The sequence below is a fragment of the Vicia villosa genome, unplaced genomic scaffold (genome assembly GCF_029867415.1).
Source record: "Vicia villosa cultivar HV-30 ecotype Madison, WI unplaced genomic scaffold, Vvil1.0 ctg.003279F_1_1, whole genome shotgun sequence".
Classification (NCBI taxonomy): Eukaryota; Viridiplantae; Streptophyta; class Magnoliopsida; order Fabales; family Fabaceae; genus Vicia; species Vicia villosa.
This window is the reverse complement of record NW_026706163.1, coordinates 93590-110712: the sequence shown is the minus strand read 5'-3', so window position 1 is coordinate 110712 and position 17123 is coordinate 93590. Positions and strand designations below refer to the sequence as shown.

General features: G+C 36.2%; 2 protein-coding genes across 5 annotated transcripts; one reads left to right on the top strand and one right to left on the bottom strand.

Moving 5' to 3' along the window:
• Positions 1-71: 71 nt before the first annotated feature.
• On the bottom strand, positions 72-3739 carry LOC131640712 (uncharacterized). Of its 4 annotated transcripts, none has more exons than XM_058911098.1 (10): positions 3446-3739; positions 3225-3327; positions 2968-3121; positions 2795-2894; positions 2596-2711; positions 2313-2504; positions 1717-1989; positions 1194-1414; positions 726-941; positions 72-517 (listed from the first exon to the last, which is right to left on the bottom strand). In XM_058911098.1, exons 1-10 carry the CDS (start codon positions 3526-3528, stop codon positions 401-403), a joined length of 1575 nt encoding a protein of 524 aa, XP_058767081.1. In that variant the 5' UTR covers positions 3529-3739; the 3' UTR covers positions 72-400. The 4 variants fall into 4 exon arrangements, with proteins under 4 accessions (XP_058767081.1, XP_058767080.1, XP_058767082.1 ...); XM_058911097.1 differs by having other exon boundaries at positions 3225-3330; positions 3446-3738; XM_058911099.1 differs by having other exon boundaries at positions 2795-2852; positions 3225-3330; positions 3446-3738.
• A 7768-nt stretch (positions 3740-11507) lies between these two features.
• On the top strand, positions 11508-15337 carry LOC131640708 (galactinol--sucrose galactosyltransferase). Its single transcript, XM_058911096.1, has 3 exons — positions 11508-12916; positions 13830-14375; positions 14490-15337. Exons 1-3 carry the CDS (start codon positions 11636-11638, stop codon positions 15051-15053), a joined length of 2391 nt encoding a protein of 796 aa, XP_058767079.1. The 5' UTR covers positions 11508-11635; the 3' UTR covers positions 15054-15337.
• The last annotated feature ends 1786 nt before the right edge of the window (positions 15338-17123 follow it).

Genomic DNA, 17123 nt, shown 5'->3' with positions numbered 1-17123 from the left:
TGGGAACATGATCCTCTTGGAACATGATTCTACTTTGTAACATTTTTTCTTTGTATTTAGTTGTTACAAGAAATGACGCAAACACTATAATTAGTTCAGGTTATGTAATTGTTCCCTTGAACCAACCATGACGCCACATTCAAAAGTGATTCTAAACAATTTGTGTTATTTGGATAGTTTGAAGCATAACTGTCATTAATAGGAAAAATAGAAAATCTGTCTTTAAACTTATCAAATTAAAGATTATGTCCAACTGTTGTGTTGAGTGGAATCAATATTAGAAACAAAAATATATCTTTCTCAAAATCCCAGACACCTTTTATAGAGATATATGTACAACAAAACATAGGCTACATTGGTCTGGTGGATGGAGGTATATTTCTCTAGAGCTGCCGCAAAATTAGCCTTGACCCTTTTGAAAATTTCGATGAGGCCATCCCAAGCCTGCACTGCCAGTGTTTCCAACTGGTTGAATAGGTTCCACCATGCCCTTTGTTGAGTTGCCAAGCCCTTCTCCCTGCACAAGGATGAAAAAGCAGTAACTATAGAATGGTAATTGACTATGAAAGAAAAATCATAAAGTCGACTCCTCCAAAGTAAATTAAGTATGAAGTAAGAAAATCAGTGTTTGTTAATAGGAAAAACTTCAACAATGTAATAATGATCAAGAATTTCATTTCAATAAAGAAAAATGGAACATTTTCCACTTGAGAAGTTATCCATACCTCCTTCCAGCCCATGCCTTCTAGAAGTTTCCTGGCATAACTACCCGGTCCAAATGACATCTTCAAGGCCTCTTCTTTAGCTTCTTGAGGACTAGCATCAGGTGATGGTGGCGTATCATAACCACCACCAAGATTCTTCTGTCCTGGACCCACACCAAAGCCACCATGCAAGATTCTTCTTTCTGCCGCACGATCTCTGTATTGACTTTTTATTTGCTGGCATAATAAAACAGTAAATGAGTTGAAGGGAGATATAAATTAAGACTACTTGTTATATTGTTATCCCTCCCCTTTGAGATCCCTTCAGCTTCCATAATCAACAAATCATGACAATTAGAAGACAGTTGTTACATATGTTTTACATCCATGTCTATTACTAGAACTATCATTTATTTACGTTTCTCTGTAAGTTGGACATCCATCTATTATACAACAAAAAGCAGCAAGTAATTGTCAGATATTACACACCTTGGATGCAGAAAGTTGACTTGGAAACATAGGCAAATCCTTCTCTGTAGAAATTTCATTCAAAGTAGATGGAGTACTTTCACCGGACTGGGAGACATGCGCGTTATTTGTATTAGATGATAGCTGAGGAAAATCCCAATCTTTTGTTGGATTGGAAGAATCGTAACTTGATATTGAAGCCACATATCTTGCACTAGGATTTCGCAATCTATACACTTGTCCTGATAAAAGAGCATGGCAAGAAGCCGTATTCAGTCCAGGGAGTACTTCTAGTACTACTACAGAAAAATCCCAATACTGTTTCGTTTAAAAACATCCAAAGTAAGCACCATCCCAATTGCTTATAAATTAGAACTTGTCCATGATTCTAAAATGAAATTTATGTGTAACAAGGCTAAAGAGGAATAAAATTTTTAAATTATATATGGCCGCCTCTCATGTCACAACGTACATAATAGCATTAGCTATATCCCATGGCATGGAGAAAGATATGCACGGGCAAGTATAAGAGCAAAATGCAAACCTGTTTTGACGCGTACCAGATCGAGATGCACTTCACATATCGGAGCAGATTTAAATTTCTTTTCACCAGATGAGATAGATGGATGTCGCTTTGCAGATTGTTTAACCAGTCTTCCAACCAACTTTGCCACCCTACTCTTTTCATCTTTTTTGGAAGCTCTAACCATTTCCCAATCCCACAAGTCCACAGCTGGAAACTCTAAAACCAAATCTTTCCTTGATTCAGTGACTTGACCATACTGAGCTCTCCATTTTTCTTCATCAAACAACATGCCTATAATGGTTTGCATCAAATATGAACATAAGCGGCATGCAATCTCACTCATGGAATGATAAAATTATTATAAAATCCATGCAAAGAAACACTAGCATTGAATAGGGAACTCGAGGCAAAGTTGATTACTGAATATACAAGGAAACGAGCTCCTGTTAGATACTTGAACCTTGTTCTTGTGGTGAACTCATAGTGCACATCATAATGATTTATTTGGCAAATCATTTCTAAGTATATAGAACATAGACTGAAATAGCACGTGCTAGTAGTCGTAGACACAAGCTTTAGGATGATTATTTAGATATGTGAGCAAAGGGAAATACCTTCATCTAGGGTACTTGTATCAGCTATGTGATTTTCATCCTCTGTATCTGGGATCCACTCACCTTCTTCAAGTTCATACATATCACTGTAAGCTACGACTTCATCTACAATTCTTTTATCATCAGCCATGCCGTTTTCATCCTCCAGACCTGTGTTCCATTCGCCTTCCACTTCATAAGTGTTGCTGTAAGCTATACAATGAGAAACATATGCATTTAGGAGTGATCTCAGTTATCACTTTTTTTTACAGAAAAGTTGCGTAGGTTACGAACAAACCATTACCTTCTAACGCGGAGTTATATCCATTGGTTTCCACGGGCACTGTCACTGTATCAGCAGCACTGAGTGCTACGTTGTTGTAGCCAGATAAGTAAAGGTCAATCAGTGTATCCTCCAACCTGTTTGTTAGCAAAATGATTAATTCCCTGAATTTTTTTGAACTTGTTATAATAAAAAAATTAAGAATGTGGAAGGAGGATACCATTCTGATGGTGGTGGAGGGTTTTCACAAGTTGGATTGTTGGTGGAGTTCGGGGCATCTATTACAAAGACATCTACATACTGTAACATTGTCGACAGAACTATCCTTGATAACATGAACATCGACGTTTTAATAAAATAAAACAATACAGTTTGCAGGTTAACATCACTTACCAACCGCTGCTTCCTTGGCCAAGGTTCCGGCATCTTGGTTAGTTTCAAATCCGTAACCGATAAAAGAAGGGCAATTCTCGTTGTTAATGTCATGTATTTCCCAAGGGCTTTCGGGGTTGGTTTCCTTGCACACATATGTTGCTTCACAATTATCCTAAGATACATGCAATAAAACTACAATCACCAACTTGAAAATTACAACTATTCATAAGTTCTATCAGAGATATAATGTAAAGGAATTAGAAGGGTAAACCTACCTTATTGGAATCTAAAGGTACATAATTTCCATCTTGAAATTTGTAATAAACACCATCAGTGGTGCTATAGTACCAACCAGCATTAGGGTCATGATAAAATCCACTACTGCAAATCAATACAAATAAAATCAGAAAAATGATAGTTTCATGTAAAATATACAAGTTTTATAATTGAAATTGATTCATGAGAAGCATGGTTTGAAATGACGGGAGGAAGGAACCTGGCGTGGAAGTAAAGCTGCGAACTTTCGTCCCAAACAAAGACAGAATCGCTATTTTCCGACTTTTGAGGTTCTGGGTCCATAGATTCTGTGATTCAGTTGCTGAATTGCGGTTCTTCCCCGTCTTAAGCCAGTTCTTGAGCTCAATACCAAGCACGCAATGTCTTCGATGAGAAAATATGGTAGACAATTCCTTGGAAGTAGAAGCTTCCTCTGTTTGGTTTCATTTCAAGAGGAAGAAAAAAAAAATTAAGAAAGGGTCTAATGAGAATCTTCATATCTAAAATAATTCAAATAAATATTGCAAACTCACAAAGCTGAAAGTTATTTCATGGTTTTGGGTCTCTTTTTGTAAAAAAATTGCTCATATATGATGTTAGATTCATGGTTATAATTTGGGGTTTTCGCTGGGATGACCCCATAGGAAGTCGGGTAAAGAAAAAACCTAAATTTTTACATAACTCAAATATTTTTTTATAAAAAACATATATTTTTTTTATTTGAAACACAACTTGTGATCACAACTCAACCCAACTCATAAATGACTGAGTAAGTTTGGTTCGATTTTGATCATATAATTGTGGGTTGAACGATGAACTCAACTCATTAAAATCTAAACGAGTTAGGTCAAATTCGGTTCAACCCAATCCTATGTACATCCCTATGGTCTCTTTTAGTCCCAAACTGACGTGATCGTACAATTTTGAACTACATAAACCATATTTAAATCGGATAGGTTCCACCATCTATCTTGAAGTTAGTTACATTAACAAACTCACATCTATTCATCTACGATCTTTAAGATCACCTAAGTAAATATGACAATTGTGCGGAGCGTATCCAGTCTAATCACTCTTTAAATATAAGTTTTAACTTTCATGTATGATCATAATCAATTTACTTATCTAGTACCTACTGACACACTATCTAACTTAAGTCTTTAAGATGTTTCTTTTGCATGTACCCCCTTCATCCAGATAAGTAGTGAAGCTAAAAGTATGAGAGAAAATTACAATGATACGAATGATAAAGCGAATTCCACATCACATATTAGAGTGACTCATTTTGCAACAGCGCCAAAAACTTGATCAGTAAAATAGCAAGCGTACTATTTTGCCTCTGTAGTAATAATAGGGAAATTCCCCGAATATCGATCTCAAGGACTGCACGTTAATATCGAGTTTCAATAGTGGTTCAATTAGACAAAAACTATATTTGGATGTTTTGATTTGCAATTAAAAATTAACAATAAATAAAAATGACAGAAAATTGACTAAGTGGTTTTAACAAATATGAGAGCATGCTAGGGTAAAGTGTATGATTTGCCCTGTAATAACCTGAAATTTTGATTTCTTCAACAAGTTCATAACCTTTAATTACCGCCCTTTAGATTACTTTCCCCTAAGTCCTTTGTGGGAAAATCTTTGAACATTCATCCTAAATCCTAAGTCCTTAGAGAGTTATGATGAAATCAAGCCTTTATGTTATCAAGAGTTAATCGGTAACTATAGGGTATCCCTAGTCCTAGGTGATATCTACTACAGTCTAATCGTACAAAAACCTTAACAACCGCTATCTAGCTGGTTGTTAATCGTAAATCAATCTTGTTGGTCCGACAAAGAAAGCATAAAAACCTTGTACAATTAAATTAAATAAGAAAACAAATATATTGATGAACTCAAAAATTCAAAATCATTACATAATCAAATCAGGGACACCCCCTAGCATTAGGGTTTAGTTACTCATATTGTTCAAAGAAAACAAAATATAAAATAGAGACATTACAAGAATTGAGATGAAAATTGATCTTCAATCGCTTCCGTTCATGAAAACCTTCTTCTCTCCCAAACCCTTGTTTTCTCCAATCTTCAATCGTGTCTTCTCCTGGCCAAAAAGTCCTCTAATTCATCGTTAAAACTCTTCTAAATACTGCAGACTCACTTAGGTTGGTTGGAAGTACCCAAAATGCCCCTTGGGTCAACACTTAATAAAAAATCACAAAAATCAGCAAAATCAGCGTTTTAGCCAACACTGCCCGTGTCAGGCAACACGGGTGGTCGTGTTGGCCCTCTGAACTTAAATTCTCGAAATCACTCCCAGCACTGCTGACACGGGTGCCCGTGTTAGGTAACACGGGCCGTGTCAGCCCATAACTTTAGAATTTGGATTTGAGTTCTTCAGCAAAGTTGTAGCCCTTTTCGTTAGCGAAATTTTGCCGTCGGAACCGCATCATTCCGAGTTACGAAGCTCTAGTTATGATCAAAATACTACACGCTTGTCACGATGAGAAACATGCTGAAAATTTCCATATCTCACACTTGCTAACACGAGCCGTGTCAGCCCCGTGACTTTCATCTCTTTTGCATTTTCTTGGCCACGCTTCATCCTAACAAGGCCAGTTTCAAGTGACACAGGCGGTCGTGTCAGACCTCATGTAGCTTGATTTTTCACTTCCTTCGAAACTCCCCTTTTTGTAATTTTTTGCATTGATTTGTCTCGATTTATTCCTTTGAGCCTGCAAACAGTAAAATACACAACCAAAGCATAAAATGTAGAAGAATGAAGTAAAACACTTGACAAAATAAAGCAAAGAAGACTAAAATCAACGGTAAATAAACGTGTAAAAACCACTGATCAAACTCCCCCAAACTTAAACTGTTGCTTGACCTCAAGCGACAATTACAAGAGAAAATGACCTTCCAGGCACACCGGTGTTCATACGTGAGATATCCGTTTGTATTGATCAAGAAACAGTTGGTCCGGTATTCACATGACGCGGCGAGTTTCTGCTAGAACATTAAACCTTAAGCTCCCCTTTCGGATACCTCTCCAACTATTCTTTGCACTTAAGTCTCTTTCCGATTTTCCTCCTCTTTCATTCGAACAATCACATTAAGGCACTGCATTTCTTATAATGATCATCTCATGCATGAGACGAATCAAGGCTTTTTATTTTCTTTTTCTGGCACCAAACGAGAAACATTTGCTACTTCTAATTACCGATGAAAATTTCAAACTTTGCAGTTATATATTGTCCTTTTTGGACGACGTTTGGGGATCAACCTCCTTTGGGCTGAATAACCGAGTGAGGGTTACCCAACTTAGTGAGCTGGTTGCCTTTTACCGCCTTTTCATCATCTGGTGCCAACTTTATCAATTTTTTTCTCAACCAGTCATCATGCATGTGAATCTGAATTATGCCAGACTGTATCAATAAACTACTCGAGGAGTACTTCTCAGGAGATAAATACTATGATGCAAATCTACACGTTAGACTCGTATTTCTTTCAGGGAACCAAGGGTGTTTAAACAAACCTCTTCTTGTCACATTATTCCAAACTTCCTGTCCTCAGACAATCCTCCCTTCATCTCTATATATTATTCCCGATCGCTCTTTAAGATCAAAACTCTTCAACAAAAATTAAAATTTCGGTCAAAATTTGGGAAGAACTCAATGTTTGGTTTTACACATCATAACAAAAACATATAAAGAAAAATGCAAGAGTAAATCCTCCCCCAAACTTGAACTAAACATTGGCCCCAATGTTTCAGAACAAGCCCGAGAGGGGTGACTCACAGAGGGTAGTGCAACTCTAACTGCAGCTTCCTAGCATTCACCAGAAAATCCCCCTTTTTATTTCCTGAAACAAAAAACAAGCAAACACAAAAAGAAAACTAAGTTGTTAAAAGCATGGTTTGCCTCCCACGAAGCGCTTCGTTTAACGTCGCATGGCTCGACGATCCATTCCCCTTGTTAGGGTGGCATATATGACACAAAGAACACATCATCTTTTTTCTTTCTTTTGTTTGGTAGCAATCTCATGAACTTAAAGTATTGATGATGTTGCTGCCAAATTCATTTTAGCTTGATTTTATTGAACAAGGCATAAATGTCTTCCAGTACTTTGTCAATTTCTTGTCTTTCATCCGCCTTGTTGTAAAAATAGTTTTTGGGGATACTCTCTTGTTGAAGATTTTCTTGTTGGGTGACCACATCTTCACAAATTGTTAAATTTGTGGTTTTATCCAAAACTCGATCATCTTCAAGTTTCCTTATTTCTTCTTCCCCATATTTCTTTTTTACCTCAAATTCTTCTATTCTTACTGCATCCTCTTCATCTGATATTATGCATTTTTATTCTGGTTCCACATATTCTTCTTCCAACTCTAACTTTCTCCAAATAAACCTATCTGGATAAAACTTAGCTTCCTTACATTCATTCATAAGGATTCTTACCTCTCTCTTATATGCTTTAAAAAATTTAGTCGCCTCTTCCAAGGTGACTCCTGAATCAGGCGACCAACATGCAGAAGATACAGGTGACAATGTATCAAAACAATACATAGCTACAAAACTCAGACAATTTGTTAGTAGCAAAGTATAGAATAATTTATGAAACAAAAATAATCAGACTTTTTGTTTCTTTTTTGTTTATAATAAAATCAAATTCAAATAAACAAAAACTGAAAACAAAATTTTAGTTGACGAGCAACAAAATTTCAATTGAACTAAAACCAAAACTCTATATTTTGGCAGTCCCCGGCAACGACGCCAAAAACTTGATCGGTAAAATAGCAAGTGTACTATTTTGCCTCTGTAGTAATAATAGGGAAATTCCCCAAATTTCGATCTCAAGGACTGCACGTTAATATCGTGTTTCAATAGTGGTTCAATTAAACAAAAACTATATTTGGATGTTTTGATTTGCAATTATAAATTAACAATAAATAAAAATGACAAAAAATTGACTAAGTGGTTTTAACAAATATGACAGCATGCTAGGGTAAAGTGTATGATTTTCCCTGTAATAACCTTGAATTTTGATTTCTTCAACAAGTTCATAACCTTTAATTACCGCCCTTTAGATTACTTTCCCCTAAGTCCTTTGTGGGAAAACCTTTGAACATTCATCCTAAATCCTAAGTCCTTAGAGAGTTATGATGAAATCAAGCCTTTATGTTATCAAGAGTTAATCGGTAACTATAGGGTATCCATAGTCCTAGGTGATATCTACTATAGTCTAATCGTACAAAAACCTTAACAACCGCTGTCCAGCTGGTTGTTAATCGTAAATCAATCTTGTTGGTCCGACAAAGAAAGCATAAAAACCTTGTACAATTAAATTAAATAAGAAAACAAATATATTGATGAACTCAAAAATTCAAAATCATTACATAATCAAATCAGGGACACCCCCTAGCATTAGGGTTTAGTTACTCATATTGTTCAAAGAAAACAAAATATAAAATAGAGACATTACAAGAATTGAGATGAAAGTTGATCTTCAATCGCTTCCGTTCATGAAAACCTTCTTCTCTCCCAAACCCTTGTTTTCTCCAATATTCAATCGTGTCTTCTCCTGGCCAAAAAGTCCTCTAATTCATCGTTAAAACTCTTCTAAATACTGCAGACTCACTTAGGTTGGTTGGAAGTACCCAAAATGCCCCTTGGGTCAACACTTAATAAAAAATCACAAAAATCAACAAAATCAGCGTTTTAGCCAACCCTGCCCGTGTCAAGCAACACGGGTGGCCGTGTTGGCCCTCTGAACTTAAATTCTCGAAATCACTCCCAGCACTGTTGACACGTGTGCCCGTGTTAGGTAACACGAGCCGTGTCAGCCCTTAACTTCAGAATTTGGCTTTGAGTTCTTCAGCAAAGTTGTAGCCCTTTTTGTTAGCGAAAATTTGCCACCGGAACCGCATCGTTCCGAGTTACGAAGCTCTAGTTATGATCAAAATACTACACGTCTGTCACGATGAGAAACATGCTGAAAATTTCCAGATCTCACACTTGCTAACACGAGCCGCGTCAACCCTGTGACTTTCATCTCTTTTGCATTTTCTTGGCCATGCTTCATCCTAACACGACCAGTTTCAGGTGACACAGGTGGTCGTGTCAGACCTCATGTAGCTTGATTTTTCACTTCCTTCGAAACTCCCATTTTTGTACTTTTTCGCATTGATTTGTCTCGATTTATTCCTTTGAGCCTGCAAACAGTAAAATACACAACCAAAGCATAAAATGTAGAAGAATGAAGTAAAACACTTGACAAAATAAAGCAAAGACGACTAAAATCAACGGTAAATAAACGTGTAAAAACTACTGATCAGTAGTCGACTCCCACGTGGCCTACTTTCTGTCGATCTGCTTCCACATCCTTGGATCCTTACTTAAGTGGACTTTTTTTAGCTTGTAGCCCATACAAGTGGTTCTATAAATAGAACCCTTGTGCCATAGCTTTCATTTGATAAAATTCGATTTTAAACCCTAGCCATATTCTCTCTCTCTCTCTCTCTCTCTCTCTCTCTCTCTCTCTCTCTCTCTCTCTCTCTCTCTCTCTCTCTCCCCCTCTCTTCATTCGTAGCAACTAGCTCTGAGATTGAAAGAACTCTGTTTGTGTGGAATAAATGGAGGAGTTGTTCTTGCATGTGATCTTTCAACTAATTCTGCCGCAAAGGTTTTAATCGATACAAGAGGTGCCTGCTTCTATCATTGATCATGTTCATTTGTAAGGATTGACATAAGGAAAATTTTGTTTACCGCTGCATATCGTATCACGATTTCCCTTCAAGAATAATTTGGCATACACGATATTAAAGGAACTCTATAACCAACCAATATGTGACCAACATTAGAACCTGAGATAACAACTCTTACCAATACTGAGATGTAATGGTTTGGTACTCTGTTGGTTAACTCTTCGTCTTAGAAAGATAACAAGATTCTCTTCTTTTTGAGATTTGATTATTGTTAGCCAGTTAGCACATCTATCTCTTTCATTTCTCTCTTTAGGGGTGAAGCACTTTTTGTTTGGAATTCAAAAGTCCACAATGACGATATGTGGATGTCATCCAAGTTGTTGCGTTCCATAATTCGTCTTATGTGGGGGCATTGATATGCTTGTTTTTCCAATAACATAGACTTGCCACAAGGTGCTCATGATGGTGAAAAAATCATCCCATCGACTTAATGTTCTTCTAAACATGACCGACGCGCTCAATGTTTTCTCTAGTGCCACCTACATCACGACAATAAAGGTGTTCTTGGTCCTTTTATTGCATAAGAGGGTTTCACACTTTGGGGGAGGAGTGTGGGACCATATATAGAGGTTTCAGGACTTGATGACTTGAAACTCTTAAGATGGATTCTTCTGAGTTCTTGAGTAAGAAAAACGTCTCTGAATTGAATTTGTCGTGTCGTATTTCCCTATTCTTTGAATCCTTTTAGAAGAACATTGACTTCTTGGTCAAGAGATAATTTTCGTTTGATGTTTATCAGAAATTTGTCATCAAATCGAAGATAGCGTAGAAACATTTGAGAAGTCTCCCATGTTCAACCTTAGATGATATGAATAAACTTTTATCTTCTTGTATTATCATGACAAACTTTGATATAATCACATTTTTTGTATAGTACCCAATGTTGGGGGATGTATGTCTAAACATTTTGACAATTAAGTTAGTGACAATCCTCCGTGCAAGGTTCATAGTTTAGAATAATTAATGTATTTGAATAAGCATCACTTGTTAGACTTTATTCTTAGTGTTTAGGTCCTATACTCTTTTTCGAGGCCTTACATGACTTTATAGCAAAACAACGATGAAACAAAATAATGACGGTGAGGATGAATTCACAAGTAATTAAGTACTACATATAAATTTAGGGGGCAACTTCTTTACCCATCTCAAAAAGTTGGGTAGTGTACCTTCCACCAATCACATTGCATCATTTAGTTTTATTTTATTTAATTAATTATTAAATAATATACTTTTTTGTTGTTTCCAAGACTTTTTACATTGAAGGTAACTTTACCCAACTTTTTGAGTTGGGTAGATAAGAATTCACCATAAATTTATCCTTAAAATGATTCTAAAAAACAATATCAATGGTAACCAAACACATTCTTTAAATGTAATTAAGATTAAAAATTCAATCTCTATATTCATGGAAGTTATTGTTGATAAATTTACATTCGGTTAACGTCTACTTGTGGAGTTCAATCATAAACAAACACTAAATAAAAGACAAATAACTAGAGCAAGGCTAAAGTCTATAAATATATGTAGCCTTTCTAAGTTAACCATCAAATTAAGCTCGTCTACTACCTCATTTACATTACAAACATTCCTACAAGTTACTTATCCCTGTCATTAAGCTACTAACCTAGCTGAATCTCATCAATCACCATGGCACCACCAAGCATAACCAAAACCGCAACCCCCCGAGAAGTAATAAGCATCGTCGATATTGGTAATGGCAACTCACCCTTATTGTCCATAACCTTAGACCAATCACGTAATTTCCTTGCAAATGGCCACCCTTTCCTCACCCAAGTCCCACCTAACATAACAACAACAACAACCCCTCCTTCCTCTTTTCTCAATCTCAAATCCAACAAAGACACCATCACCAACAACAACATGTTGCAACAAGGTTGTTTTGTTGGGTTCAACACCACCGAACCCAAAAGCCACCATGTAGTTCCACTCGGCAAACTAAAAGGAATCAAATTCATGAGCATATTCCGGTTCAAAGTTTGGTGGACAACTCACTGGGTCGGAACAAACGGACACGAGCTACAACACGAAACACAAATGTTAATCCTCGACCAAAACATCTCCCTCGGACGACCCTATGTCTTACTCCTCCCAATCCTCGAAAACTCGTTCCGAACCTCACTCCAACCCGGTCTCAACGATCACATAGACATGTGTACCGAAAGCGGTTCAACACACGTCACCGGTTCCACCTTCAAAGCATGTCTTTACATCCATCTCAGCAACGACCCTTACCATTTAGTAAAAGAAGCAGTTACAGTAATCCAAACCCAGTTAGGAACATTCAAAACTCTCGAAGAGAAAACACCACCTGGAATTATCGAGAAATTCGGTTGGTGCACGTGGGATGCTTTTTACTTGAAGGTTCATCCAAGAGGTGTACGGGAAGGTGTAAAGTCTCTCACAGAGGGTGGTTGTCCTCCAGGTTTTGTCATCATCGACGACGGTTGGCAATCGATTTCTCATGATGATGATGTAAATGATGATGATTCAGGAATGAACCGAACCTCAGCCGGGGAACAAATGCCATGCAGACTTATAAAATATGAAGAGAATTATAAATTTAGAAAATATAAGAATCCTAAGAATGCAGCGAATAAGGGTTTGGGTGGTTTTGTGAGGGATTTGAAGGAAGAGTTTAGTAGTGTTGAGAGTGTTTATGTTTGGCATGCGCTATGTGGGTATTGGGGTGGGGTTAGACCTAAAGTGCGTGGTATGTCCGAAGCTAGGGTTGTGGTACCGAAGTTGTCTCCGGGGGTGAAGATGACGATGGATGATTTGGCGGTGGACAAGATTGTTGAGAATGGTGTGGGGCTGGTGCCGCCAAATTCGGTGCAGGAGATGTTTGATGGGCTTCACTCTCATTTGGAGTCGGCGGGAATTGACGGTGTTAAAGTTGACGTTATCCATGTAAGTCTTCTTCTAAAATTCTATTCCTTGCAATTTTTTGTGCACGTATAGTTTATGTAGGTGCGTCGGTGTGTCATGATATGAATTATATGAGAATTAGAAATGAGCACGTTTTGTTGTTGTTGTGGTCCTAACGTATGATTTTACTAGGTGATGAAAAGGTTAACTACACTTTGGAGATTTTATGTGGAAAATATTCTGAATCGTTTATGGTAATTTGGTTGCATTTGTTTTGTTTTAGTTTGCAATAATAGTTTTACACGACACTGCACTCCGAATACCATTAACTTAGATTTGTTAGCGGTGGTTCATTTCATTTAAATTTGTCTACTAGTTTGTGACATCATTACAATGGACCTCAAGTTTAATTAGTTAGTAATACAAGAACAGTGTACATATGCTAGCTGGGTCTAGGGAGTACATCATTATACATAATGGTTTTTATACATACAGCGTACAACCGTGTTTCTTACGTCCCACAATGAATGCCGCAGCATACTATTTCATACAAATTAAGAAATGTGTAAAAAAATAAGAAATAAAATATCGTTTTTACTGTTGTACCCTTATCATGTATTGAGAATGATGAACTTTTTATTAATTAGAGGGTAGAATTGGAAAAAATGTATTGAAATTGAAATTAATCATTCATTTTGAGATATCATTTTATTTCAAATGAGTCACTATTGTAAGACGGATGGAGTAATGATAATGATGTACATGTGGATAGTAATAAGTCAATTGTGAGTTGGAGTCTCACATTAGTTATAAATATGAAAAATTAAATATTTATAAGTGGAAAACATATACACCTATCACCTTAAATTTTTTTTGAGCATGTTCATTTTTTTTTTCTGTTGTTACTATTAGGGTCTAAGTTTAACACAACATTTGGTTTCTTTGCATTTTGCAGTTACTTGAGTTACTATCAGAGGAATATGGCGGAAGAGTTGAACTTGCAAGAGCTTATTACAAAGCACTAACCTCATCAGTGAACAAACATTTCAAAGGCAATGGTGTAATTGCCAGCATGGAGCATTGCAATGACTTCTTTCTCCTCGGCACGGAAGCCATATCCCTCGGCCGCGTAGGAGACGATTTCTGGTGCTCTGATCCATCTGGTGATCCAAATGGTACATACTGGCTCCAAGGTTGTCACATGGTACATTGTGCCTACAACAGTTTATGGATGGGAAATTTCATTCACCCAGATTGGGACATGTTTCAGTCCACTCATCCTTGTGCCGAATTTCACGCCGCATCAAGAGCTATCTCCGGTGGACCGATTTATGTTAGTGATTGCGTTGGTAATCACAATTTCAAGTTGCTCAAATCTCTTGTTTTGCCGGATGGTTCTATCTTGCGTTGTCAACATTACGCACTCCCTACACGAGATTGCTTGTTTGAAGACCCTTTGCATAATGGCAAAACAATGCTCAAAATTTGGAATCTCAACAAAGTAAGACTCAATAACATCTTATTAGTTTTTGTTACTTATACTATTTTATTGACAAATTATATATGACGAGCGCATTGCACGCTAGTATTATATATGATATTGATTTTTTTACAGTATGCGGGTGTTTTGGGTCTATTCAATTGCCAAGGTGGTGGGTGGTGTCCCGAGACACGGCGAAACAAGAGCGCGTCTGAGTTTTCACACGCTGTGACATGTTATGCAAGTCCCGAAGACATTGAATGGTGCATTGGGAAAACCCCGATGAGCATCAAAGGTGTGGATGTTTTTGCTGTGTATTTTTTCAAGGAGAAGAAACTGAGGCTCATGAAGTGTTCTGATAGATTGGAAGTTTCGCTTGAGCCATTTAGTTTTGAGCTAATGACGGTGTCTCCAGTGAAGGTGTTTTCGAAAAGGTTGATACAGTTTGCTCCGAATGGGTTAGTGAACATGCTGAACTCCGGTGGTGCGGTTCAGTCTCTGGAATTTGATGATAATGCAAGCTTGGTCAAGATTGGGGTGAGAGGTTGTGGAGAGATGAGGGTGTTTGCGTCTGAGAAACCAGTTTGCTGCAAAATCGATGGAGTTAGTGTGGAATTTGATTATGAGGAAAAAATGGTGAGAGTTCAAATTCTGTGGCCTAGTTCTTCAACGTTATCCTTGGTGGAGTTTTTATTTTGATCCCTCATGGGATTAACTTGAGATCCCATTTGTGTCTCTGTTTTAAAGTACTTTATATAAGTGTAATGTGTATCTATTTCCATTTTTAATTAACTTTGTGTGTTTGTTATAATAGGATTATGCATATAGGTAGTTAATTAGTTATTTGTTTGTGAAGTAACTAAGTTACTTGAGTTGTAAGCTAACTATAAATTACCAAAGTTTGTCACTTGCATGACAACTTAAATATACTTGTTGTATGCATAATAAAAAGCTAATGGAATTTGATCAATTCCTATCAATTAGTATCAAGAGTTTGGTTAGGTTTCTTGTTCACAAAACATAATCTTTTGGTCGTTGTTTGAGTGCAACCCTCTCCTTCATCTTGTTTGTGTTCATCAAGAACTCATTAAGATCTTTCCTCCTTCTTCCTTTTTTGTCCTCCATTTGTTTCTTTGCAATGGATGTGAATTCAAATTTGCACCACCTTCCATTCAAAAGTTTGATGGCTTATATGATGATCGAAAAAACCTTATGGAATCTTGTTGCGATCTAAGAAGTATTGGAGCTTATTGAAAGATAGTGTCAGGGTGACTCTTACATATAATACACCAGAGCAAGTGAAAGTTGTTGCTGATAGAAGGATTTGAGACTTAAGGGTGAAGAACTACTCGTGGCTCTATATACTTAACAAATATAGTATGTTTTGATGATAAGAAATGAAATAAAGCAAAATTATCATAAGCATCGTAGAGTGAAGAAAAAGGATTGAAGTAAATCAAAATGTGAGAAGGTTTCGATGTTTGACGCAAGAGAATTAAATGTTAAGAACAACATCAAATGAGTTGAAGTTTAAGCAGGCTCACATGTGATCCTGTGCCTTAGTTGTTTATATTTGTTTAAGATCATTAATTTGAAATATGTGTGAGTAACTTTCAAAGTACTAAAGTAACGTGTGTGTGCGTGCGCGCACACACATAACTCATTTTTTCTTAAACTTCGTCTATTTTTGAAATATTCTTAGAAATGTTTTTGGCCCAAAACTAATGGATTAAGAAGCGTACTTAATCAGATAAGAAGTAAAAATTCTCTCTTTAATCGATTAGGACATTTGTCTAATCGATTATGAAGCGAACTTGCCTTATAATCGATAGAAAAGCCTTTTAACCGGTTGTGCTCCAAATCTAAAAGTTTCTTTCTTAAAATGTTAGGTCATAATCGATTAGCATCGTAGGCTAATCAATTAAGAAGTGGTTTTGGCACAAAATTCATTCCTTTTTTGGCCAATTTTTTACTATATAAGGAGGACTTGTTTTCACTTCAAGATACATAAGAATTCTAAAATATTTGTGTTCTCTCTTACCCAATCTCTTCTTAAGAAACTTCTTATACACTTAAAATTATTTTAGTATTGAAAAAAAGAAATATTTAGTAAGAGTTGTTCTTGTGTAACTGCTATTTAAATTTATTTGAGTTGTAATTGTACATCAAGTGTGACATTCTCTTGTAACTCTGATATAACTATAAAGGTTGCAAGTTAAACCTAGGTAAAAACTTAGTGTAGAAGGTTGTGAGTTGATCTGGTCATAAAAGCTCAAGTTATTAGTGTATCTCTTATGGTGTGTTTGGTTGTGAGAAGAGATTGAAAAGAGAGAAAGAGATGAGAAAGAGATAAGAAAGAGAGAAGTATGAGAGAAATTAGATAGATTTAATATATTGATTGGTATAAGAGAGATAGAAGAGAAATAGGAAAGAAAGAAGTTGAATGATTTAATAAATTGACATAAAAGTCCCTAACTAAAAATCTAATCTTTGTAATAATTTTTTTGAAAAAAAAAACTAATAAAAAAATTGTCAAAATTTTAATTGATAGTTTTGTTAATTTTTATTATTATCCGGTTTTTAAAAAATATTTATTTTTTTATTACCTAATAATCGGTTTGCAACATTTACTTTGAAAAGAATTTTTGTCAAATTTTATTTAGCAGTTTATTGTTATAATCTTATTATATTATTATTTATTATTATACAATTAACATGATTTGTATATAATACACAGTAGTGGTACAAATGAAAAACAAGGATACATAA